This window comes from Heliconius melpomene, chromosome 17 (assembly GCF_056956725.1).
Source record: "Heliconius melpomene rosina isolate 202511_hmr_F chromosome 17, ASM5695672v1, whole genome shotgun sequence".
Lineage (NCBI taxonomy): Eukaryota > Metazoa > Arthropoda > Insecta > Lepidoptera > Nymphalidae > Heliconius > Heliconius melpomene.
This window is the reverse complement of record NC_140405.1, coordinates 9880891-9908832: the sequence shown is the minus strand read 5'-3', so window position 1 is coordinate 9908832 and position 27942 is coordinate 9880891. Positions and strand designations below refer to the sequence as shown.

General features: G+C 31.3%; 2 protein-coding genes across 12 annotated transcripts in view; one reads left to right on the top strand and one right to left on the bottom strand.

The window, feature by feature from the left end:
• LOC146530221 (uncharacterized) overlaps positions 1–16753 on the bottom strand; it is an 89675-nt gene extending 72922 nt beyond the window's left edge. For 10 of the 11 annotated variants that reach the window (XM_085201146.1, XM_085201134.1, XM_085201137.1 and 7 more), the window contains exons 1-2: positions 16650–16753; positions 16317–16422 (exon numbers count right to left, since the gene is read on the bottom strand). The gene's annotated coding sequence lies outside the window, so the exon portion shown is untranslated. The remainder of the gene's footprint in view (positions 1–16316; positions 16423–16649) is intronic. The other variant, XM_085201135.1, reaches the window with a different exon arrangement.
• LOC146530220 (proton-coupled amino acid transporter-like protein acs) overlaps positions 1–25410 on the top strand; it is a 184050-nt gene extending 158640 nt beyond the window's left edge. The window contains exon 10 of the mRNA XM_085201147.1: positions 25272–25410. Coding sequence (XP_085057273.1) covers positions 25272–25296 — 25 coding nt within the window. The 3' untranslated portion in view covers positions 25297–25410. The remainder of the gene's footprint in view (positions 1–25271) is intronic.
• The last annotated feature ends 2532 nt before the right edge of the window (positions 25411–27942 follow it).

Sequence of the window (27942 nt, the reverse complement as noted above, 5' to 3'; positions counted from 1 at the left end):
GCGACAAAAGAAGTTTCATTTAAATCCGTCCAGTAGTTTTTGCGTTAAAGAGTCACAACAGACAGACAGACAGACAAGAATTCCAAAAATTATATTTTTCTCTTCTATTACTTGTATAAAGTCCCCCGGAAAGGTTTTTTTTAGTTTATATTCAATGTACAGATTTTACTCCCCTTACAGTTTTATTATATATATAGATTTACCAATTTAATTACTGGGCTAAGGTCAAAGTAAGTGCACTTGAGATGCTCATGCACCAATATGGCACAGCTTGGTCAACCTGGATTCAAGTAACCGTATACGCGTAGCGAACAATTATTTAGTCCGTAAAAAGAAGATGATGTTTTTGTATTTTTTAGAAAAATATTTATTAAGTTTATTTATTCTATAAAAAGTATGTAAGAAACAAAAAGCTATGAAAACATTATTAAAATCTATATAAAAAAATTAAAAAATCAGTTTCACTCTGTATCCCGCACGCGTCAGGGTAGGTAGAGGGAACCTAGTGTTAAGATACTCCGTTCCCCACTGCCGAATTCTGGAGGCACTGCATGTTGAGTGGCAGAACTCAACGCTTTGCCTCAACACCAGAGCGAATAAAATGGAAATATAAACGTAAATTAAAAAAAATATATATATTAAAGATATTTCCCAATAGACTGCGTTTATCCTATATCTTATAAAACAAAGTCGCTTTTCGTGTCTGTCTGTTGTTTCTAACTCTTCTTCTTCTAAACCACCCAACGGATTTTGATGCGGTCTTCACCATTAAGTCGAGTGTTTTTCGTAGAAGGTTTATATATAGTTTATTATTTGTACATTCTTATGTAAATTAACATAAATACGATAAATGTGTATAAAGTCCTACCCGTTGAGACACTTTCGCGCATGCGCTGCTCTAATCGTAAGTACTACATGAAAAAAATGTACTGAAGTATTGTTCCTCTTAATAAGATCTACAAAAAAGTCCGCGAGAGCATATTCGTATCTTTTAAGAATAACGTGTAGTGATCATTTTTCTGTCTAAAAATAATAATTTCAATATATTTTTTATTGTGAGGGATATTTTTCCATAATGGTATTAATCCTTATCCTTTAAAATACTTTATTAAATTTCTACGTTAAACGAAGATAAAATTTGCTTTTTACACTATTTCGAAATTGCGAATAGTTGTAGAGAAAAACGCATTTAGTTATTGACACATCACGCCGTTCACACATCAACTGCATCGAATCAAGTTTCACTTATCCCTTACTCTCAGCATATAAATAAGTATATTAGTTACGTTGGCCATTTAATGTAGATCAAAACTGTCTTTACTGTTTTTCATTTTAATAAGTACTTTAGAAGTTGTTACAATATCAAAAAATCCTTGCTGCGAAACGCGCCTCGCGACGTTATGCTTATACAAGCGAGTCCGCCGCGCCCGCCTGCCTTACACGCATCGGTGGTTCAGTGGTAGAATACTCGCCTGCCACGCGGGCAGCCCGGGTTCAATTCCCGGCCGATGCATTCTATTTAATTTTCCTCACAGGCAGCCACGTAGTGCTTGCTTTTCATCAGGGACAGAATACCCTCTTCAGCATTAACCACAAGCTCGAAAAAAAAAACCCGCCTGCCTTTATAGCAACGAAGATTTAGATGCGTTTGCACTAATTATATTGGATATAATAATTAATATATTGGATAATTCGAGTTGAATGTATTATTTAATGTCATTTAACTATCTAAAAATAGTAATTTAAATATATTTTAATAAGTACTTGAAAAGATTAGTAGCATAGATTTAAAATTACGGTACCTACTAAAAAATCCTTGCTGTATAAAACAATTGGAAAATCCTTATGACACTACGAAAATGCGGGTTGCATTAGGGTTTAATGAATTTTCACATTATCTTAAGTGCTTTGCAAACATACATTATATGAATAATCCAGTAGTAAAAGCGGGCGAAGCCGCAATAGGGTCGCTAGTAACGTATATAACACAGCAGTGGTATTACAATATACTAACTTTGAACGCAGGTACAGGTGCTATGCTATATCTGTGATGATATGATGATATAAGAGTGATAGTTCCTGAGATTAACACCATCAACCAAGCAAACTTAATAATATTTATTAAGGTAATAGATATTATAAATATAACCATATTACAGTTTTTTTTGTCGATCGGTCACTCAAAGGCTTACATCATATAATGAATTTATTACACTTTAAAATACTTGCAGCATTTTATACCCTTCTAATTAAATCACATACAAGAATAGTTTGTGAATAAATAAAAAAAAAAGTAACGAAAGTAATGAAAGTTAGACAATGCTTATGAAACTAACGTTACACAGAATTCTTTATGTTATTTTTCAAAGATAAGTATCAGAAAGATTTATTGTGAAGCATAAATGTATATAAATGTACATTATAAAGAGTATTTACATATATTACGAAATATTGTGGATAAGTCATATTATCTAAGTTTCATAGTTACTTCCGCTTTTATTAAAGGAGTCATAAAGAACCTTTTACGATCTATTTTCTATACCATAAATACAAACTTATATGAAAGAAAATAAAAGTTCTCATGTTTTTCATTTTATAGGTGACTTTAACAATATGAAACACTTACACTTAATACAATTGGCCCAATATAAAGGTATATTTATTTTTATAGTCCCTATATTAACCATAGCACTATTTTTTTTTTAAATTCTCGCAGTTTGTACTAAGCGCAAAGAACACGTAGCGTATTCTTTTGTATATGTAATTTTGTATTACAAAAAATTACGAATCAAATCTTTTTTTACAATAATAATCAGCTTCACGCTGTATCTCGCATATAGCAGGGTAGGCAGGGGGGACCTAGTGTTAAAACACTCCGATCCTCAGGCACTCGTTCAATGCCGGGCTTTTGCCAAATCGAAAAAATGAAATTAATAATTAATTCCCCGAAGTGGGAATCGAACCTACAACCGTCTCGTTACACTACGACGGCCTCTAGAATAATAATAACACTGTTATTAGAATTAGAATCCAATTACTATTAAGAATGTAAGTACATAACAACATGTGTACATTCATAACGTAATTTCTCACGTTCATTACCTTTTTGTCTCCAGATTATAAGGTGACATATTAATTATAATGACGATTTATATAAAGAAATAGTCTTAATGTCACTGTAACTATTGAATTACTATGTTTTTCCTTTATATATATTATTTACATAAGGTTATTTGCTTTTGCAATGAATGAACAGTTTTACTGATAGAATAAAATTAAATATGCTCTTAAAATTTACTTCAACCTACCTTCTTTATTTTGAAATTGGTTAAAAATTAGTTAACCTGCTGAATGTTGTATTCGCGTATCAATATTCCATAATTTATTTATAAAAGGATAATGATATATCTTATATTATTTTACGAATAATAGTAAAAAAAGATGTTTTTGGAAAAATATTTATCAAAATAAATTATTTTCCATTATCATATAGTATCATGTCAAGTAACATCGACTAAAATAAAATGTAATAACATTCGATTGTTTTGGAATAACTTTCACAACGACTCTACTTTTAGAGCAGTCTTCTTCATATAAGGATGTGACTTATTTTAGAATTGAAAAGTTAAAATGCTTAACAATATTAGAGAAACAAAATTAAATTAAAATGGTACGTTTATTTTAGGTATTTTATAGCCGTTTAATGTATGGAATGTATATATTTTTTACTAGTGGACCCGGACGCGGCTACGCCTGCTTAAACTATAAGAATATTTATTAAATATATTCATTAAATTATTTTCAATTTTCAATAGAATTAGTAAGAAAATATACGCTTAAACAATCAAAAAGGATAATAAGTAGATACACATTATTAGAAAAAAATATCTGAGTTATTGAAATTAACCAACAAAAGGATTAAAAGTAACTAAAGGATAGATATTCTTAATATTAGAAAAAGTACCTAAAGTTTTCCGTGCGTGCGTACATAGATATCGACTCTACGAAATAACTAAACATTTCTCTCTATTAAGCAGGATAATTTTAGCGGACAATATCAAATAAAATAAGAAGAGAACCAAAGTGTAGCTTAAATTAATTATAAACAGCAAATAATTACATAAACATTTACAATAGTTCGAAAATGTATAAAAAATTATAAAACCGTCAACGTCATCTGCCCGTTCGCGTCGGTCATACTGTGCCGCCCGTAGGTTAGGTCAATTGGAATCAGTGACATCTCCTTAATTATTTATCAGAATGTTATACAGTAAACTATAATTTCCATCAAGATGAAATGCTAAAAGTGACTCTTATATTTATTTTCATAAGGATGAATATCAAAATGTCGCGGTAACGGTTGCGTAGCGACGCGACGGTTGTTATTAAGATGGCAGAATAAATTGCATGTCAAATTAGAAAGTACTTTAAAATATATTAGTATATATGTGTAATGTAATGTTATATAGCCTATAGCACTTCTGAAGAATGCAGCTTTCATACAAAACAAAAACAATGAAAATCGGACCAGTAGATCCAGAGATCTTAGCGTTCAAACAAACAAACAAACAAACAAACAAACAAACAAACAAACTCTTCCGCTTTATTATATTACTAGTGGACCCGGACGCGGCTACGCCTGCTTGAACTATAAGAATATTTATTAAATATTATATAATATATTTATTTTTATAAGGATGAATATCAAAATATAAGTTCATTTTGGGTGACGTTTTCTTAAAACAACCAAGAAACTTTGCAAACCGTTGCTTAGCAACGACGGTTGTTATTAACATGGCAGAATAAATTGCATGTCAAATTAGAAAGTATTTTAATTTATTAGTACATATTTGTAATGTAATGTTATATAGCCTATAGCACTTCTGAAGAATGCAGCTTTCATACAAAACAAAAACATAGTAAATCGGACCAGTAGATCCAGAGATCTTAGCGTTCAAACAAACAAACAAACAAACAAACAAACAAACAAACTCTTCCGCTTTATTATATTAGTATAGAAGTATAGATAAGTAATTATATTATTCCTTGTAAATCAAAAAAGCTACTAATGTACACAAGACTAAATAATAACTAATCTAGTATTTAATATAAAATATTTAAGAAAGAACCTAGTATTAAAAATCACAGGGAAATTGGAAAAATAAACACATGCCCGAGTCTCAATTAGACTATTGTACCGTCACTTCAATGATCAAATACTCATTCAATGACTATGACTTCAATATTAATACTTAACTTAAATATTATTCTAGATGAATTATTTAATTAACTTCCATGCTTATTATATTTTATATGATTTTTTTAATGAAATTAGCCTATAGTTTACATACAAATCATTTATCTATTAATTGGCAAGTGAAAAACTTAAGAAAAAATCAAGTAACAGTTAATTGGCCATGAATTACACAAGCGTTTGAAGATGTCGTGACAAACTTACACACGCGAACACTGTCGTAGCACTATATGTCGTTTTAACGATTTAATAGCGTTGTTTACTATTATGTTAACGATCGTAATTTTCGCACTCCGTTATGCGTAAATTTAGTTTGTTTAATTTTATGATTTTATATATTTTATGGGTAAAATCGCTAAATAAATAGAGAATAAGGGAATTGTCTAATTTTTGCTCATTTATACTCTCATTTTATATATCAATCTATTGCCAGTCGAGGAAACAAATGTTTTTTCCTTCAAAGATTAGCGCTTTTTTCCCTCTCGCCGTTTTTCACTTATCGCCCTAGTTCAAGTCATTATGTGTTACTTAACCCAACATCTAGCTCTGCTTCTAGAAAAAGTAATATAATTTAAAGACAATCAATACCCAGAATAGGGATCGAACACACAACCATCAAACTTACAAACTCATTGTGCCACAAAGACCTCAAACTATATTTTTTTCTAATAAATTATATTAAAAAAATGAAATTTAACCTACAATTAATATAAAAGTCTATTTATATTTCATCTAAGTATATTACAACCACAAAACGACACTGATAAAGAAATATAACCTTTATTTCTATTCGATAAGAGCTAGAATATATGTATTCAGTTTTATTTAAATTAAATTGTCATATGTATATTGAAGCGACTGCATGTTTATTATAGCGTCGTTTATAACCCTAACAACGAAATTTGCATATTATATAAAATAACTGCATTGATTATAATGAAATTATATCTCTGAGAATAGTTACCAAGTACAGTTAAAATTATTATTTTAAATTATAGTATATATATATGGTGTATATATATATATGTACTTAACATACATAACGTATGTACTTAACACTATAAATATATAGTATATATATATTTATAGTGTTAAGTAATCAATGACAAGTGGCTCTCTTCTCTTTGTGTTGTGTGTTTATTTTGGATATATTGAAATTGCAGGTTTTATTTCAGCTTCACGCTTTATCCTGTAGCTAGCAGGGTAGTGAGAACCTAGTGTTAAGACACTCATTTCTCCGCGTATTTAATGGTGGAGCTTACCGCCGCGTTTTTGTATTACTAGTGCGGGAAATAAAAATAATTCTTCACCCTGAGTGGTTATCGAATCTGTAACCATCGCGTTAACATTCAGACGCTGTCACACTACGCCATGACAAGTTCTTCATTACGTACTTATCGTAGCGTACTCTTTTAAATATAGTCAAGCGTAAATATGAGAGTGATTTGTAAGGGGTTGATTAATTATTGCTTTAAATAAAATATTTTGTGCTACTAAAGCAGAAAAAATTTCAAAATTATTATTTCAATATGCAATACCAAATTTACATATTTTCAAATAAATGTTTGAAAATATTACATAATAAATAATAAAAAACATTAAACAATTTATCCAATTTTTGTCCAAAACAAAACCTAAGCACTAAATCAAAATTAAATAATATAATTGGTCACTATCATCAACTCTACACGAAATCTCGTGATAGACATATTAAATTCATGGAAACAGCAAATAACATGACAACAAAATTAATGATCCACCATTGTTGTTGACAACCACCGCCTTGACATCTATGAGCTAGGATAAATGGTACTAAATAGATAACTATCAACCACCTAGTTTTATGTTAATATATTCTTAGAACAAAGGAACAACCCTTTACTTTGCCTTAGGGCCTAGCAGTTAATAAATTACTATAAACGTTAATATTGAACGATAAGTTATAATGCAGTGCCAATAAAGTACAGATATTATGTGATTTTAGTTACGAATATTTACTGAATACTCAATATACGAGTATTTTAGCAAAATTATTTTATTCTTGCATAAAGATTGGAATAATTTTCAAAGCTAACAAAAACCAGGTTGATTTTCAATTTTGGATGGTTTCATTTAAATTGTTAAAGTAGAGTTAAGGCTCAATGCAGAAATTAAATTTAAAAAATATTTATTTATTTAAAAAAATATATTAAATAAATATATGTAATTCATACTCATAATTTCTTAAACGATAAGATACTCGTATTTATATAGAATTTGCAAAAACACATGCGTGCACGATCCATACAACGTAGAGAGCTGCGGAACAAATTTGATGATAGAGCCATTAGATACATCCGCTACCTTGGACTTAATAACTAAGAACTTGATCTATTTATTTATTATATTAGATTTCTCCTAATAATACGTTATTATAGATCTTTCCTTATCTTTCACACGAGTTTCATCGCAGGAAGGACTTATATGCTCATTATGTAGAAACTTTGGCCTTCTGCCTAGATACAAGTTGCCTAGTTATAAAATACATGCTATAATTAAATACAGATAATACTTGTTTTTATTCAATATAGTTTATGTTGATTTAAAACTTTATTTTAATATAAAAAAAAGAACAAAAACTATAAAATTTTCTAGGTCTAATAAAATATAAAAACGTAAAAATAAAACAAAGAAACGCAGAAATAAATAATAAATTATAGAAAAATTTATAAACTCGATTTTTTCTATAAATTGGTGACATTTTTCCTTTTCATTTATATTGAATTAAATTATGGCAAGTCATAGCTACAGCAGTAAGTGAATTGCATCATATATTTACATTTAAACCATTTGAATAGATTTGCATTTCATAGAACAATATGCTTGTGCTAATACAAGACTAAGGTCGATTTCGATTATCGTCTTACAAGTGGTTCTTCCTGTTGCATTGTTTATCAAAAGAATTAAAGATCAAAAGATTTTTATAAGCAGGATATGTAACGTATGTGTGTATGTATAGCTATATATACAGTATATATACAGTATGGTCAACAAGTCAACCTTGAAATTAGTTGTAAATGGCTGCGCAAATATGATTTTACGGTTTTTCTTACTTTTGATTATTTTCTTACCGAGTGGAAATGCGTGAAAGTTCAGAAAACCTATATTAAAAATAACTCAAATGGCATATTTTCACAACCTTAGGGTTGTTTACTACCACTTCACTTTCATAATTCTATGATTTCACATAAATAAATAGGCAATTAACTGCTTATAAAATGATTTAACTTAAATTAATTAATGTTTACGACCAGTATCTGGGACCAATCCTCATATTTATTCAAATAATTATAATTATTTATTATTGTAAAAATAATTATCATTTTTCATTATACCAATTTAATTATATAACAATTGAAATTAAAAAAAAATATACATAAATATTAATACGTACTGGCAAACACTTTCATTCAAATGATACAATTTAAAAAGATCTTATATACTACTTTGCATAAAACAAGACTTATTTTATTCGGACGTTCACTTTCGCTGACGCGAACGTGTTATTATCGGCTTGTGGCTGTATGAAATAGCACTTTAAATATTTTACCACTAAAAGCTTTGTCCTCAGATATTCAATACAAGTGTAGTTCACTAGTATAATGTTTTTTTTTTAATTTTCACTGTTTTTCTAATATTTTTTTATTTATTACGAGAAAACTATTTTTAGCTTATACTATATGTAAATACACAATTCGGACGACTAAAAATTGAGAATGTCCCGACGAAGAGAAACAGCTTCGGTGTGAATGCGATGGTTGCGGGTTCGATCTCTAAGCGGAAGAATTAATTATTTTCATTTACCCACTTAATATGGAAGCTCTCAAAAATAGATGGAAAGTAGAAAACGCAGTGTCCTTAACACTGAATACCTTCTGTTTACCATTTGAAATATTTGTTTACTAGCTTTTATTGTCAGATATATTAAAAGATAAAAGAACAATCTCTTTGAAAAAAGTTAAAATTCTCACGATGCTATCAAGCACGATTGTTTGCGTAAAAGCTTCAAAATGAAATACAAAATAAAGCTACTATATGAGTTTCGCTTTTCTTACTCTATTAAAAAGTAAACTAATAAATTAATTCATACAATTAATTTAGAAATTTTTATATAATAGCAAAGGGAAAAAGAAATGTTTATGCAATAGATTTTAATATATCAGTACAATTAATTGTGTATGATTAAGATATTAGTTTTTGTATTTTCGTTGGACTCTTATATACTCAGCCAGTATATTAAAAGTTGTACTTAAAGAAGTCGTAAAATAAAATCATTTAACAATTATTTATTATGTTATTTTGATAAATAATTTAAAAAAATAGTTTAAATAAATGCTCTAACATTTACCTAATCTCTGAAGATAGTTCTACATTGATACTAGTTCCCACGTCTATTGACGTTCGATTACGGCGATTGTATAAGAATTATCATACAGTTGTGTATTCCACGTTCACGGCCAATTGGTAGCATGAAGACGCTAACTACCGTCGAATAGTAAAAACAATATGTTTAATTTATATTGGCATTTAATTTTGTATGCTATTTTATTATTTTAATATTTCAAATTAAGCTATTTTAAAGTAAGCTTTATAAATTTATACTGTGTTTAAGAACTTAAAAAATCTTTTGTTGAGTATTATTCCAATATTACCGATTATCATTTATGGCTAACACCATATTCGTTACATTTTGGTAACAAGATTATGCGCGGCGTTAAATTCCGCCACTCAACGTATAATGTCTCGAAATTTTGGCAGAAAGTGGGGTACGGAGTGTCATAACACCAACACATTAAAATCTCTCTGCCAACCCTGTTTAAGCGCGATATAGCGTCACACTAAAGAAAATCAAAAAGGATATGGTAAAGAAATATTAATAAGACTAACTGGCTTAATCGCATATATTCAGTATTATTTGGAAACCCAACGTTTGGAACACTTTGCAGTACATTTTCGACATGGTCACTGGTAGACTAAGGATTCATTGTTAAATCCAGTTAGACTTTAATTTAAAATGTGTAAAAGTCGCGAAATCAAACATTTTATTCTCATAAAGAATTTTTAACTTAATCAAAATATGGCATCTCTACAGATGCACAAACACAGTCGGTGAATAGCGGCGAGTGCACAGGAATTCAACTTACTTTCTAAAATCTGCCTTACTTCAACATATCAATGACACTTTCGCTCGTAATACCAACGTAATCGCTGTACAGAATATAAATGTTATGAATGACGAATTAACTAGATTCTTTCGAATTTTAAAATTCTAACGGATTATGAAATAATTGGTTTTTTATTTAAATAAATATTATGATTTAATGTGAAATTTATATTTAATGTATAGGTCTTCTTTTACAAGACAAGGCATTTTCTATAACTACAAAGACAATTCATTATTTTTATATCTTCGCTTTGGATTATTATCCTGCTATATGCAAAATACATCAAAAAGCTTATAATTTACTTTAATTATATTCTTATGCCTAATAAATAAGATTAAATAGATAACAACTTCTATGAGTCATTTAGTAAAGGGAAAAACTGAAAGTTTATTTCATACATCACCAACGCTGGAGGTTGTTAGGACCAATATTAAAAGATCTAGATCCAGATTTAAAACAGGTTATTCGATCTACTTTCTAAATTATTGCCAATTCAATTGCTACTTGACCCACATTTGCATCTAAGCTGGTACATTTACAAAAGCTGTTTTGACGATTGTCACCAAATTAAATAAAGGTTACACTGAATTGGCGTGACTGTGTGACCTGTCGTTACTACATCCACTTTACAGAATATGTCACGTTGAAAATGACTAAATATATGAAGGTATGTCTTGGAACAGCGCGTATGTCAGGAAGTTCTCTGGAAATCTAGCCACCGATGGTCTCGATTCGTTTGCCACTATTTGATTTTTTTTTTCATTTTTAAATTGTATTTTTTTCATTTATATTGAAAAATATAAAATTGTTTTGTATAATTAAATTATCAAAAAGGGTACACATTTTAAAATATATTAAATTTATTAATTTACTAAGCTCCACTCCTTAGCTTTGGAAATGGCATGATGACGGAAAAACAAAAGCTACATTTAACAAGATTACAATTTTGTTAAGCAATTATTTTAGTCAACAGACAGAGGGCTGACAGCTTCGGCTCTATTAGATCACGAATTCCTACGAGATATGCTTTTAAGGAATAAAAACTGTCAACTGACCAGTATTTCTAACAGTAACATCGTTTGTTTCAATTGGAACCAGGTGAATTTCCAAAAGGGGCATGTTTATCTATCGCTAGGTTCAAAATAATTTTAAATTTCTAAATTTTCATTTAATAATAGTTGTATTTAATAATAATTAATTAATTAACAATACATATACTAACCCAATAAAACCAACAATATATTAATTAACCTAATAAAATTACTTATTATAGGCATTTCGTCCAATAGCATAGAAAACTTTTCGTATAAAATATCTTATTCAATGTAATAATGACACGTGTAGTAACAGTAATATATTATTATATCACTGCAACCCAGTACTACCTTCCGGCTACAGTATTGCAGGCTTCATGCATCGTGAAGCTTATAAACCTGTCAGACTGATTTAGTTACAAAAGTACGTGTTACACTTAAAATAACGCTTGTTATTTAACATTATCATAATTCATATTTGGTTAAGTATAAATTGTGATAATCTATATTTAAAACTTTCAAAATATTAAAAATATCACAATTAAATTATTTGCAGTAACATAAACAAATTAAAGGGAAAATTTCCTTGATGATTATTTGCATATATTTTTATCCATATACATAAATATAAAGTGTTAAATATGATATGAAAATAGTTAAATTATTTCTTTATAATGTACTTCATAAATATAATATAAGAATTGTAATTGAAACAACAAATATTAGACTATTCAAGTGGCCAAAAATCTATGTAAAAGTATTGTGACATTTTCTAATATATTTTTTATTATGATATATCTGGAATATATTAAAAATATTTTATTTTTTATACTTGATATTCTACCAATTTTATTTAGGAGCGCGATGTTTAGTTCCGTCACTCAACACGCAATATCTGGAAGTTTGGGCGTAAAATGAGGAATGAAATTTCTTGTCACGGAGTTTTCTCAGCCCACCCTGATATACGAGAAAATTTGTGAAACTGTTTAATTTCATATACTGAAATATTACATATAAAAGACATCAACGCGCTCACATTCCTACGAGTACATTATTCTTTACGCATGCAATTTTTAAGATAAGCCACGCGCTGCATTCCTAATTAAATCATTATGAAGTTTCACATGCATTTTGTGAATATAGTAATTGTTATTTTTTTATCACTTTTAATTATACTTATATTTTTTTTTATTGTTAAGTTATTTATGTACCCCTATCGTGTAACTTTATTTTTGTTATCAGGTAGTTCTACATATGCAGCATAATTTTATATTTTTATAATAATATAAAATTTAATTTAATTATTTTTTTTAGATCGATTGATTTTCTAAAAGAAAAAAATATGAATATGCAATTATTTTTTATACCATCATTTTGTAAATTACATAATAGATTTTTCGTTAAGTTGACTAATATTTGATAAAAAAATATATTTTTATAGAAAAATGTAATTATACAATAAATTTTAAACTCTATATATACAGACTTAGTGATTACTTGTCGATACAGTACGTACAAGGACGTAGACACTTTCACTGATGGTTTGAGTCACTTCAGAAAGAGCCTTTCTTTTGGCGTGAGATTTTTTTTAAATTAAGATATAATAAAATAACCAAGTTTTTGGTTTAATTCTACGGTGCGATTTTGGTATGTTGGGTTATTACGATAACCGTGACCTCCACTTAAAAATGAATTTACGCTATAGTATTTCTTCCCGACGGCTAAGGGAGGGCTATTTTGCCTAATAAATGTGACTTTTTACTCCTAAATACAATGTATCGCTAACTTATTTTTGCTTAGTATGGAGAAGCTCAATATTAATATTTTATGATTATTATATTATTAGTATCTAAACATTTTCAATACAAGAAACGATATCAAAATTTTCGGTAAGCTCTAAGGTTCATTGCAATATGCTACCATTTATATATTTTATTGACAAAATGAATAATAAAAATTTAACTACTCTATAAAATTTATATTTCTGTCTAAAATTCGTGATTTATGTATTAAGAAACTGAAATGCAATAAACACTGCAATGTGTACCGTCGCTTCGCGCATAATTTCGCTTTCTACCATAGTCCGCTAAAATTGTATATAAGTTTTTTTATTGATTTATTTATTTAATACTAGTCTTCGCCGGCAACTTTACTTGCGGGGACTTTAAAACGTTAACTAAAAATCCCTTTTTTCCCGGTTACCGTTGGGATATCAAGAAACGATTTCTTAGTTCTCCCCTTTATACTCCTAATCTACTTAAAAGATTTTCTAGGCTTTCTTTTACTACTAAAGGAATTTTAAACTTACTAATTATATTATATGTCAATAGTTGTTGTTTATACACTGTGTGTTGAGTGTAAATAAGAGTAAGAGATATTTACATAAAAATAAAAAAAAAGGATTTCTTGTTAAAAAAAATATTTAATGGGAAATAAACGTAAACCATGCAACTAAAGTGCATAGAAATATATTAAAAATTATATGTAGAGTTATTTAGAATATTGTTTTTTTAGCAGTATTAATTAATAAAATTATGTAATTTTAAACACATAACACCAATTATAAAATTAACGGAACTAACTACTATATAAATACAGAATAACTGTTCGGTACAACTATCCTTGAGATACTTTGATAGTTACGATATAGTTTGCATAATTTTTAATAGTCTAAATTCCTAAGTTGCTTGAACAGAACAAAGTGAAAGAAAAAAGATCTTAATAGTTAAAAGAAATAATTTTAATAAACACCAAGTTATAATTGCGTATTAAAATACAATTACTTTCCGTAACGGTTTCTGTTAAAATTGTAACGGTGATTGTAAATGTTTGCTTACTCACTTTATTTTTTCCCTCTATAATTACTTTGTACTAGCTACTCCCATCAAGGGGAATGAGTTTGTATTACTTAACCCCCTCTGGCAGTCAGTGCGGCGTTAAGTTCCGACACTCACACGCAAGTTACGTCTTGGATTAGGACGGAAATTGGATCATGCATGCATCCCCTATTTTTGTTAGCTCTTTTGGTTATATATATAACCAAAATTTCTTTATATATATATATATATAAAGACAAGGATGTAAAGATATTATTTCGTATGCATTGATTAAATAATATTTTATTTGAGTTAAGCCACTCAACAGGCATTTTATCGAAAATTGGTTGGAAAGATGATAATACAGTGTCTTAATATAACTGGGTTCCTTATATATATTCAAATAAATATGATGTTCACTTTTAGTTGTTTGAAATTGAATATAATTTTTAATTAAACCTCTTGAGCACGGGGCGTTGCCGGAATTGAATGAAACTTGTCGTATTTACTGTGGCGATGTATATGACATTTAATTGGTATTAAACAAAATGTAATATGTTATAATTAAAAACGATTTTAAAATATTTAAAAGAGAATAACATAAATTTTGAGTTCAGGCACACACAAGCGTGCTACTATAAATACTATACGTTGTGGGTTCAATTCCAACTCTACAACTAAAATCAAAGCTTTTAAAACATACATTAAAAATACTATAACATACCGTTAAAATTGTACATGCATATATAAATTATCTATATCAATAGACAGATAATATAATAATAATTATTAAGATTAAAAGAAATAATTAAATAAAACTTTGATTGGATTACTATAAAATTTTACTTTCAATACTTTCACAAAGCTCTTTAAATATGCTTGTTTTTATACTTTGAGGTTATTTAATTAATACAGATAACATAATATGTATAATGTTTCGTATTGCTTCGTAATTTTGCTTCCGCAATCTACTTTATGTCCATTGCAAGCCCGCCCTCTCGTTCATATCATATGGATAGGCAAGTTGTTATGGTAATTAAGTCTTTGTACAATAGAGTTCGATCGATAAAAAATATTTGTTAAACGACTCATTCCTCATGTAGAAAACATAAATTTGTAGGATTTTTTTATTTGTTCAGGTTAAATAAAACTGATTATTTTATCTATTTTTAAATGCAATGTAAAGTAGACTACTATTATTACATTACAGACTAAGATTATTTGAAACTATTTTAAAGTAATTTTACAGATTATAAATCTATTTAAAATTAACTGAAAGAACTGCAGCTCTTACGATGGAAAAACAAAGCATTTGAGATTAGAATATTTGGCAACGTCTATTCTAAAATAAGGGATTGAAAGTGTACTTTTGAAATATACCGTACAAATTGCATTGCAGCGAATATCAGGTTTGTTTAGTAACTTTTCCCCACCATATTGGTTTAGTTTTTTGTTTGACTAGTTTTCAGACTTAACCGGATGTTATAAATATAGCAGAACAATGTAATCGACGACTAGATTCTAGTAAAGGAGACCAGTAAAGGATTTTTATAAAGCCTTATATTTATATTTAACGTATACTCGAATATGCGGAACATTAAGCTATATGTAGTTTTCCTTGTGAGAGTGGACTGAGACGCTTGTGGTTTTACTTTCGTTATATGAAATAACAGCACTTTTATTTATAGTGAATTGTCTGACGTATATATAAAGAAAGTGTTCATGTAATTTATATAATAATACAATTTACTTTTTATATATATCTACAGATTATCATACATTATTTAGTATAGAACTGCAGTCACTAATTTCACATAGAATAACGAAATGGAGCGCATTTCTTGGTTATAATTTTATCTTGCAGCAAAATTAAAGCAGTTCTGTCGTGACTGCGGCAACACTCATGGTCGACTATTTAGAAAGCGTAAGATACCATTTTAACTCCTATTGAGTAACTGTTGGCTACTTAATATAAATATAAATAAAATTATTCATTCTCCAATCTTACCTTTTTTAACGTTCAAGTTTTTATAACATAAAACAAAATAAACCGCACTTATTAATTTTATCTCAAATTCACCATCGTTCGGCACTATCGAGGAACACCTGTGTCACTGTGAGTTTAAAAAAAAAGAATCACACACCCGCCTTTTTTGACATTTTCAAAATTTGCATTCGAAAATCGAATAGATAGATGTCAACGGCCGCGTTGCAATCTGTATACTGTCAAAGCAGTGCAAAGTATCTAGTTTCGGTGTTTTACGCGCGACTGCACATCTATTTCAATTCGATCTATCGATTTTCCAACGCAAATTTAAAATGTGGCGGGAACTGTGCGTACGTCGGTCGTGCGTGGCTACGTGGTACACGCGAGGAGCGGTCGGTGCGCAAGTAGCGACTGCGGTCACTTTTGCTCTCAACACTCTCTGCCCACCTGGCGTGTGCTCGACGTATTAACCGTGATATTTGTAGCGCCACCCTAACTTGACCTCCACGATCGTTGAAACAACCCTCTGCAAAACACCTGAAAAAGATCAGCTTAGACTGGACGAAAATTATACACATATATGTAGGGTGGAACAAGTTGCGTTCACATTTACGCATACTTTCAGCGTACATTTAGCAATAGATTTAACACGGTAGTTATGATATAATTCTTTGTTTTGCTTTTGGAACCTACTCACGTATCTGTAAAAGCTTTGTAATAAAGGATTTGTAACTTGGAAAAAATATTTTACAATAACTTCAAACATGAATATTTAAGAAAGAAGAGGCTGGCTGTGTTAAGAAATCAGGAAATAGGCCAAATATTTTGAAATTTTTTGTTAATACGTAACACGTAATTTAGTTACAGTTCTTTCAATGTATTGGAAAAACATCCTACATTTAAATCATTACGTGACGAGTGGTGGAGTTAAACGCCTTGTTTTGTTTTGTTTTATAAGAGCGAGGAAATAAAAGTATAATGTAAGAAGATACATGTCAAATAAAATGTATAGATAGATACAGTTATCTAGTCGTTTATTTATATTGCTTACCTATATAAAGACAATTCATGATATATAAAAAGATCAGTACTTATTTATAAATGAAGTGACCTTCTTAACATGTGTTTTAAGAATAAAGTGAAAGATTTCATACGTGTAACCGTACGGTCAGTCAATACTGGTTTTAAATACAATGTGAATTCTGAAATGTGATCAACAACTTCGAAAATTTTTGTTGTAACCAATGAGTAATGCAGTTAAAAATTTTATTCTTCTTTTTCTTAACTTCACACTGCATCATCATATCGGTTGCCAGAAGGAACCTAGTATCAAGACACTCCATCCCCTACTTTCCGCCCGATTTTCGATACATTGCTTGTTCAGTGACGGAAATCATAGCCGCGTTTTGTCTTACTACTACAATGAGAACATGAAATTCATTAATTCCTCCGAATAGGAATAGAACCCACAACTATCGCGTTTACAATCAAACAGAAAAGCCACTGTGCCATGACGGCCCGCTAGAAAAATTTTCGCTTATTATTCGCTAAACTTTGCGTTGCGTGGGGGCGCAGACTAGTGTATATTATTATTTTTTCACTTAAATACATTAAATATGTTCTATATTTTTAAACGATTTTTATATGTATCAAAATTGCCATTTACAGCATATCAATAAAAAATGTTTTTCTTAGAAGATACTATGTGATAGTTTTAAAATACGAGAGCGGTCATATGTCTTGATAACGACTAGAGGAAATTCAATCCTCATCCTCAGAAGTGGATACCACATTCAAGAGTTTGTTAATACCAAAATAAAACATATTATTTGATTAGTAATTTCAATAAATTCTATGCCTAAATGATAATTTAATAAGTAACCAAATGAAAAGTATATTAATATTTTATTTTTTTTACTTATTTAACTTAACGTCCCCGTTATGCTCGCCTCTTCTCCTATATGTGTATTAATACCAGCTTTCGAGGAATCTGGCTAAATTTAAAATTATTTTTAAATTTAACAAGAGCCTCAATTTTTCGCACCTGTAGCTCCTCTGGTGTAGCACGGGGTCCTAGGCGGCGGTGATTACTTACCAATAGCTAAGTAACTCTTAAGCTAGTTTACCTTGTCTTTTCCATAAAAAAAAAACTAGTTATAAAATCAACAAGGCTAATTATATATAGCTGTAATACACACTTATTGTAACAATATAACAACAATCATGTAAACCGCAAGTTTCAACCGCGATCTCATTATATTATGTTAATGTCACGAGGATGTATCCTTATCAATATTCGTCATAGTGCAATAATGAAAAATATATACTTTGATAAAATAAAAATAGCAGCAAATTCAAGTTGATAAGTAATTGTTTACTTTTTTCTATTGTATGTAGAATTAAAAGATTAAAATAATCTACTCATAAATATAGTTAGATAATGACGAAAGAATGATAAAAAAAATACACTATGAACTGACTCATATGAAAAGCGTTAGATTATGTTTTTTAGTTTAGGTTTTAATTTGGTATGTATCATTTATAGATAAAAAATCTTGTCTCGATCTGGATAGGTGTATAAAATCAGAGTTCTTTAACAATATCTCTTTTTCTCCAACCAGAGGTGGAAGAAAACAAAAAAAAGGAAGAGAAAGGGCCACTTCACTTAATAATGCAAATCGACTCATTATTAACAGAAACTTATTATAGGAATCCAATTCTCCAATTTTGTTAAATGCCTATTTTTTCTTTTCTTGCGTTCCAAAAAAAAGACATGTAATTTCTGAAACATATTTCGCCTTCTGAAAACAAATTATTATTTGGGATGTGACGATGCACAGCATCTGTGAGAGGGCGCTGTATACTTCCCTTTGATTATCCAATGATTTTCACTTCCGGTTGCTGTCTTCGACCAATCAGCGATCGCCGGAAGTCACGTGGTCTCAGGTGGTAGGGCGCCGGAACGTATAATAGGCGACACTACGCTTCTTACCTCATAGCGTCGTTATTTCCCATTAGAGTAACATCGTTTAAAAGTGAAAGTGCTGTGGTAAGTGTAGTGTTGGAGGTGGAATTTCTACACATCGAGAACCGGATTTTTATATCGGGCCTACTCCTGGAAAGGCCTCCAGCAAAGATGTTCATCTTCATCAAGAGAATTTGCTTTTGTGAAATTCAAAGGTAACAAACTGGACAACGGGTGAGTCATTTGAATCTCTTGTGTAACAAGTATCTACATGCATGTAATACTGTTCTATTGCTTGGTATTATATATACCAATACTGTAGTGGATTCTGAGCTTACCGAACACGGCTGTGTTATAACCTACAATAAGGTTAGGTATATGTCTCAGATTTTCAGCAGTTATGGCCCAATTTTATTCAACTAACGGGCATTGCAAAAAGCAAGAGGACTCATCGCTTGTTTAACGCTCTTGGAGACGTTCTCGGCATAATGTCATGCGATATAAACGGAGTTTACTAAATAAATCGGCTTTCACCGAGTTTACTTAGTTGTATTATCCATTAATATACTACCTTCGTTTAAATACGATAAATTCGTTAGGAGCGTATCCTGAGCGAGTTATCAAATATATAAAAAATTCTCTTCTCCTCATATATATCAGGGAAGCGGATTATTTAATAGTTGCCAGTTGTCAAAACCAGATGGCGTTGCCTGTCACTCTGACGTGACACCGATCGATGACAATCAGAAATGGGATCGGAACAAGCTCCGGTCCCAACCACCTTATTCTGCGACATATATAAGTCTGTCTATTTTAAGATAAATCTTTTTTATTTATTTGTAATAGGATAATTACTAACGTTGTTGAAATGTTATAATCGCTGGGAGCGTATCCTAAGCGAGTTAACGAATAACAATGGATAAATCTGCGTGGGACTTTCTTTTGGCTTCTTTTGACAATTGCAGGCGAATACTCGGAAGAATTAGACACAAGGATTCGAAGACAATTTCAAAGCCTCCTAGCAGGAAAAGTGTTTCAAACACGGAATATCGGAGGTTCATTTTCTCAATCCTGGAGGAGTGAGCATAAAAGAATTGTGGATTTGCTGCTTATTCGGGTTACTGCCATCGCTGTGAACGTCATAACATTTAGCAATGGGCTCCATAGTATTTAGCAATCACGGGATCTTCTGTATGGCCTCTTCGGCAAAAGTTGCCTTAAGAGGGACTCGGGCTATTACTTGACATAAGGTATGTCCAACTATTTAAAGTGTATTTATCCGTACATTAGAATTTAAAAAAGCTCGTTACTATTTTAATGCTCTCAATTGTACGGGAGGGGGGCAGTTATAAGGAGGCTGCCTCTGAGCGTATCGGAGGCAGTGGCTGATGGTTTGGGCTCCGTAGGCCCTTCCCGGTTTAATCGCGGGAATGCATCTAGCCATTTACCTCCATGCCACCAATAATCCTTTTCCAAGATTATTTGAAGCAGTTAGACCTTCGTCAACCGTACATGCATCAAAAATCGAGAAGCATGCGTTGAGTATGAAACTCTAGCACGTTTAATTATACATTAGCAATTGTCAAGTATCAGTGCATACCGGATATCGGAAGTATGGAGTGAGAACCCGCCGACGGGTAACACAAGCCCAGAACTTAGTACAAGGGTGTTGCATGATTGTTAATAATTTTATTTAAATGTAACCGTATCTTCCTGTATACATTGTGTTAAGAAATACGGAGGCTGCCTATGGGTATATCGGAAACAGGTGTAGATGATTTGGGGGCTCTGAAAACTCTTTTCGACTTAATAATGAGCATTCTCCATATCGTCTCTGGCTTTATCCAATAAGAATTTTCAAGCGGTTCGAGAAAGCAAGGATAGAAAATAGTTCGACTCACGTTCTACAACTGATAAAGCAAACCAATAGGATATGGATGGTTGAGTAATGGATAAAAAGAAGCAATGTGTCAAAACTAAATTAAAAAACTGACTAAAATAGCGGGTTCAAGTATTATAAAAAGTCGCCGAAAGTTTCTTTGGGCTAATTTGGCATTACCCTCGTGCAAGTGAGTGCACATCCCCGCGAGTGCCGCGGCAAAAGTATTTTATAGCTGACGTACTATATAATAGATACCGTACATCCCTGGTGCATTCGAGCAGCCATCAGAATTGAAGCTGATGCAGTGGATGAAATCTATAATCCATCTAGAAGAAAAGAATCCAGCTAGAAAATGCGACGGCGACTGATGTTAGTATTTGGAAAAAGAAGTAAAATTTGCATCTAGCAAGAGTAAGAAGCAGGAGAAGGAGGAAAAGAAGGCAGATAAATAATTCAGAAGGCAAATCAAGACCAAATTAAAGTCGCCAGTTGAGCGACTTACTGAAGTTGTCAGATATGACAAAATATGAAATGCGAGAATTACAGACGACAACCTTTTATTACTAAGTTGTTGGATACGACAAAGTATGATACACAATAATATTGCAAAAAGACTATCAAGACGTTTCATTCGTTTTTTGTAACTTTGGTTCCAAAGCTGGGGAAAGCTAATGAAAATAATCGTCTTCATGGGACATGAGGGCTGTGTAAAGGTAGTTACATAATACATACCTTGGCGATATCCACGTGCGTAACGTAGATATTCCGCCGCATATTGCCATGAGTTTTGCATAAACTGAACCTGGCTAGCGAGGTATACACGTAGTCGCAACTCCAATATGGCGGAGAGCATGTTGGATTTCTACGACATCATTAAGTCCGGGGAAGTCGGACGTTTAAATTGAGTACATCTGTATTTAAATCGTATATTTTGACACTGTGAAGTTGCTCCTAAAAGCGAATTTCAGAGAGTGAACTATTGTAGTTCTAAAATACAGCTAAGAAGCGACAATTGAAATATTATAAAATTGATAACTTTATATGTAAATCATAAATAAAGTAGTATCAATAACTTATAACTTTATTACACTTCGAAGAATGATATAATCATTAGTCGGCCTAAATTTTGTGAAAAACTAATGAGCTCATAAACTCGCATTTTCTAACGCATCGTATATCAAGTCCAGTTTGCTTCAAAACTGTACCTAAGTAGCAGATAGGGCATTCATATCATGAATTGTCGGTCTGGTTGCGGATCGGGTAAGCATTCATTGATGCTTTTGTGAAGTTGTAATACTCGAAGTATGTGATAATGAAATCAAGTCTTAAATTTTACAAATGCGTTCAAAGGTTTGACCAGTATAAGAATATATTATTGGGCTAAGTACATAATATTTTATAGAGCATTCTATTAAATACTCTAGTGTAATAAATATGTTGTACTAATGGCATCAATTACAAGGTAAAAATTAACTTGGGTAACTACTTCATCATCATCATCATCAGCCTGTCCTCGTCCACTGCTGGACGTGGGCCTCTCCAATGGCGCGCCGCTGGGCTCTATCTTCAGCTCTCTGCATCCGGCCGTTGCCGCCACCTTGCGGACATCGTCACCCCATCTAGCGGGAAGACGGTCTTTAATTACGCTTGCCAAGGCGTGGTGTCCACTCTAGAACGCGTCTCTACTTACTATAAATTTATTATAGTTGTTAAAAAAGGAAGTATGGAGTTGGTTGCCGGTTCTATCTACGACACGCTGTCTGAGCCGGAGATGGTTTCCAATAGACCGGACGACATTTTCATTGTCATTTCGATCCTGCTCGTACTTCTAACATCATATTTCGTTTAGAAATATTTTGGTGAAACAGGTGACCTGTCGAAAATTACGCTCTAGAGACGGTGGTGTCATCCTAAGAATGTTTTTCTAGGTTCTACATTAAGAAACTAGCTAGACCACCGGAAACAGGCTACAAAAGGTAACAATTTTGTTGTGTAACTTAGAGGTGAGGCTACGCAAGGGTTTCATGAATAATAATCAATACTTATATAAACAGGTTATTAAATTATTATCAAAAGAAGTGAGCACGTCTAGCTTTATTATTTAGACGGTTATGCGAGCTTCCTTTCCTACTCATGCTTATCAGCGAGTTGCGGATCATCTTTTAAAATTTGTTTGTATGCAAATTATAAGTAAATCTAATAATTGAAGTTAGATTATTTTGGCTCAGCTCCCGGCAGAGCGATTATTAATTGAATTAAAAAATTAAGCAATTAACAATTTGCTTATAAATAAAACAATGTTACTCATGTTTTTTGTGGTTTTACAGATCAATTTATCTGAATGTATCAGAATCAGTTTAATAATCATTCTGATTTAGATCACATAGCGTCGTGCGTGGTCACCAGGAGTTATAAACACGTCTCTCACAGATGCTGTGCATCGTCACATCCCAAATAATAGTACAAGTTTTACATAACAATAAAACTTGTATTATTGTGGAGAGACGATGCACAGCATCATTTTAAGGCTCCTGGTGAGAATCTGCTATGAGGTAAGAAGCGTAGTGTCGCCTATTATACGTTCCGGCGCCCTACCACCTGAGACCACGTGACTTCCGGCGATCGCTGATTGGTCGAAGACAGCAACCGGAAGTGAAAATCATTGGATAATCAAAGGGAAGTATACAGCGCCCTCTCACAGATGCTGTGCATCGTCTCTCCACAATAATACAAGTTTTATTGTTATGTAAAACTTGTACTATTATATTAGTGCAAATTAATTTGCAATAAGTTATTAGTGTTGCGTTGTTTGAATTTAAAACTAAAGTCAAACAAAATTTAAAAAGTAATGAGAGTTGATTTCATAACATCTAGTGCCTAAATGTTTACTGTAATGCTCTCAGGAATTATAAAAGTTGGTGCCCTCATCGAACCGAATTAGGAGTATCACCAGTAGTAGCACCATCTAGATTCTAAAAGCTTGGTCTGCGTGTAAGAACCTTGACTTTTTTTGCGCCTATATGCAAACTGTGGAAGTATGGGTTGTGGTAGTGGATTTCCTCCAAAAATATGTTTCCTGAACGCTGAGCTGTGATAAAGTCACCAATAAATCTTAATGTTATGTCATTAAGCAATGATTTCCAGAAGAGTATACTTGCGATGGTAAGGCCACCCTTATTCCAAAATTGTGTTTTTTTTTCTTTTTACGCTTATTCAATTTGATATAGGTAATAAAGTGTGAAATAATAAGTACAAACATTGCACAAATCGAAGTGAATTTAAAAGGTGCTATCGTACAAAACATATCTAAAGACAATTTACTGGTCCTTTGTACTGTTACCGTTTTTGTGGAAATTTCGAAGCTCTCTCTTATAGCTCTGTTGGTTGTAGTCTATATTAGTAACTCAACAACGGAAGTTCTATATATTGAATGCTTGTCTTAAAACATGCATAGCACTGTTCAGCATCATTGCTATTATATATAAGTAGGCTTTAAGTTAAATGAATATTGCACGTTTTTTCATGGTTACTTACTATTTATTCCAAAATATATATTTAAAACGCGCGGAGCGCGTGCCAAGTTTCTGGGTTTCAGAACTGGCGAGCAGCACCGTGTGTTATTTTACACGAACCATTTGAAGCCACTTTTTACCTATTCGTTACTCAAAAACTATTCCACCTAAAGCTGTCATATTTGGCTCAAATATTTAGACCCCCTACCTGTATACGTGCATAAAATTTCATAAACACAGCTCAAACAGTTATTTAGATAATGACGTCCAAAAATCGTAAATTTTTAGGGGGGTGACTGACCTATAGACCTTAATGTTAACCAAGTTCCAGATGATCTAGAATGGTGAAATTTAGCATCCGGTTAAGTAATTGGGTGTATGTCAAGGGAAAAATCCGAAACTAGTATTTTTTTAAATATTTTCTTATAATTTTTCAATAAATAGATTCAATTAGGAACATTTACTTATAGCACCTGTAATGAAAGCATAGCAATCAAAGTTAATGATAACTGATTTTTAGGCATAGCGCCTGCCAACAAAATAAGAGCAATGCATTATTTATATATATTTGCTTTTATTTATGTCACACGTTAGTAAATATTTTATTTGTTTTGTAGACTAACTTCACTATTACTTACGTAAGCCATCTCAAACAACACGATGCTTTCAAGTATATTTTAAGATAAGATATGTCTCCATTTGTAGCTGAAAATGACTCTAATTTATGTCCTGAGAAAACCTGTCATCATGTGGACTTCAAGGGCTTCACGTAAAAATATAAAAATATAATAAATGGATTAACATCCTTCATTATTATTTATTATAATTTAAACATATGTTTTAGTACTTATTATACTAAGAGTATTTGCAGTCGATTAACGTATTTGATATTAAATTATTATTACAATATTTAAGTACTAAGTCCTATATAAGATCCTATAAGGGTTCTGTTTTATTGCTTTCGAGGTACAGAACCCTAAAACAGACAAAAAATACACTAAAAAATAAATATAAAAAAAATAATTATATTGATAGAAATATATATAAAATTTAAGAATAATATACTATCTGTAAGGTCAGTCGTGGCACAGGGGCACAAAGTGTGACTGTTAAACCGACTGGTAGTGAGTTCGATTCCCACTCGAGGAAATGAAATATTAATTTAAACTTATATTTCCATTTCTTCGCTCTGGTGTCGAGGCAAGGCGCGGCGGAGAGTTCCGCGACTCAACACGCAATGCCTCCAGAATTCGATGGAAAGTGGGGTTACTGAGTGTATTAACACTAGGTTCCCTCTGTCTACTCTGCTGTGTGCGGGATACAGCGTGAAGCTGATTTTATTTTTAATTTGATATATGCAGCCTACCTATCCTAGCCTAGCTATCTTAACAGAAGTAATTGTAAAGTAATTATTAACAGTAAAAATTTAAGTAATTGTTAATAAAAAAATAAGAGAAAAAAAGAGAAAATTAAAAATTACTTAAACAAAATAATAAAAAATAAATAAATCCGCTTTACGATGTATCCCACACATAGCGGGGTAGACAGAGGGAACCTAGTGTTAAGACACTCAGTTCCCCTCTTTCCATCGAACTCTGGAGGCATTGCGTGTTGAGTTATTCCAACAAAATAATGAAATTAGAAAAAAATAATAATAAATATATCAGATTTCTAAAAGCAGCATACATTCATTATTTTCTAATCTGACAACTGTCATTTAATCAACAAAATAAAAACTATAGTCGAGATTCATAGATAAATATAATCTATTTTCATATATAATTAAATATCGTCTTAAGAGTAATAAAACATAATATTATTGACCATAATAAAAAAGTAAATACCTAATTATATTAGATATATTTTATTGTACGAAGGCGCTCATATTTTAATGGTTTTTTTGGCCTGGGTTTCATGATTTTACTGGTTTTAGGAACACTTGTGGAAACGGCAGAGAACGAAGTCGACCTTGGGATCATATCAATTCAGATTTGTACCGTCAGCACTTAATAAACTTATTGTTTATATTTTTTCCAAGACATGTTGAACAATGAGTCGTTTAATAGAATTGCTTGTGGTTGAAACAAGAACCTTACACCGAATTGTTCCAATGCCTCCCGATGGGAGCTGCCTCTTCCATACTATTGCATATTCTTTGTTTGAGCGTATTGATATACAACAAACTAATAAATTGCGCGAGACTATGGTAGAGTACGTATGTCGTAACTGGAATGATTTCCCGTTTCGAGCGCTAGTGTAGATACTTAATATCTACACTAGCGCTCGAAACGGGAATCCTTACTCTTCTAAGGAAGACATGCTTTGCTTAACTACGTACGGAGCTACTTCCGAAATAAAGGCTGCAGTAGATTTGTACAGTACTAGCGGACGCGCGCAGCTTCGCTTGCTTATTGCTTAGGGGTGAACTCTAATAAACTTTGAAACACGTGTTCAATAAAATATTTTTAAGAGTCTCAATTTCAAATTTTATAAAAATCAGTGGCGATTTAAAGATTTTTCTATATAAACTTTCAACCCCTTATTTACACCCCTAGGGGATGAATTAAAATAAACCATGAAACTTATGTTCAATGAAATATTTTTAAGAGTCTAAATTTCAAATTTTATAAAAATCGGTGGCGATTTAAAAATTTTTCCATACAAACTTTCAGCCCCTTATTTGCACCCTTAGGGGGTGAATTCTAGAAAACCATGAAACATGTGTTTAATTATATACGTTTAAGAGTCTGAATTTCAAATTTTATAAAAATTGGTGACGATTTAAAAAAAACCTATACAAACTTTCAACCCCTTATGGGGAGAATTCTAGAAAATGATGAAACACGTGTTCAATTAAATACTTTTAAAAATCTAAATTTCAAATTTTAGAAAAATCAGTGCCGATTTAAAAATTTTTCCATACAAACTTTGAACCCCTATTTCACCCCTTTAGGGTTGAAATTTTTCAAAATCCCTTCTTAGTGGATGTCCAGATTACAAAAGTAAACTTTTGTCCAAATTTAACGTTTCTACGCACAGCGGTTACGGCTGTGCGTGCGTCTTACCTCAGTCAGTGAGGACAAGTCCTTTCTATACTAATATAATAAAGCGGAAAAGTTTGTTTGTTTGTTTGTTTGTTTGTTTGTTTGTTTAAACGCTAAGATCTCTGGATCTACTGGATCGATTTACTTTGTTTTTGTTTTGTATGAAAGCTGCATTCTTCAGAAGTGCTATAGGCTATATAATATTACATTACACATATATACTAATAAATTAAAATACTTTCTA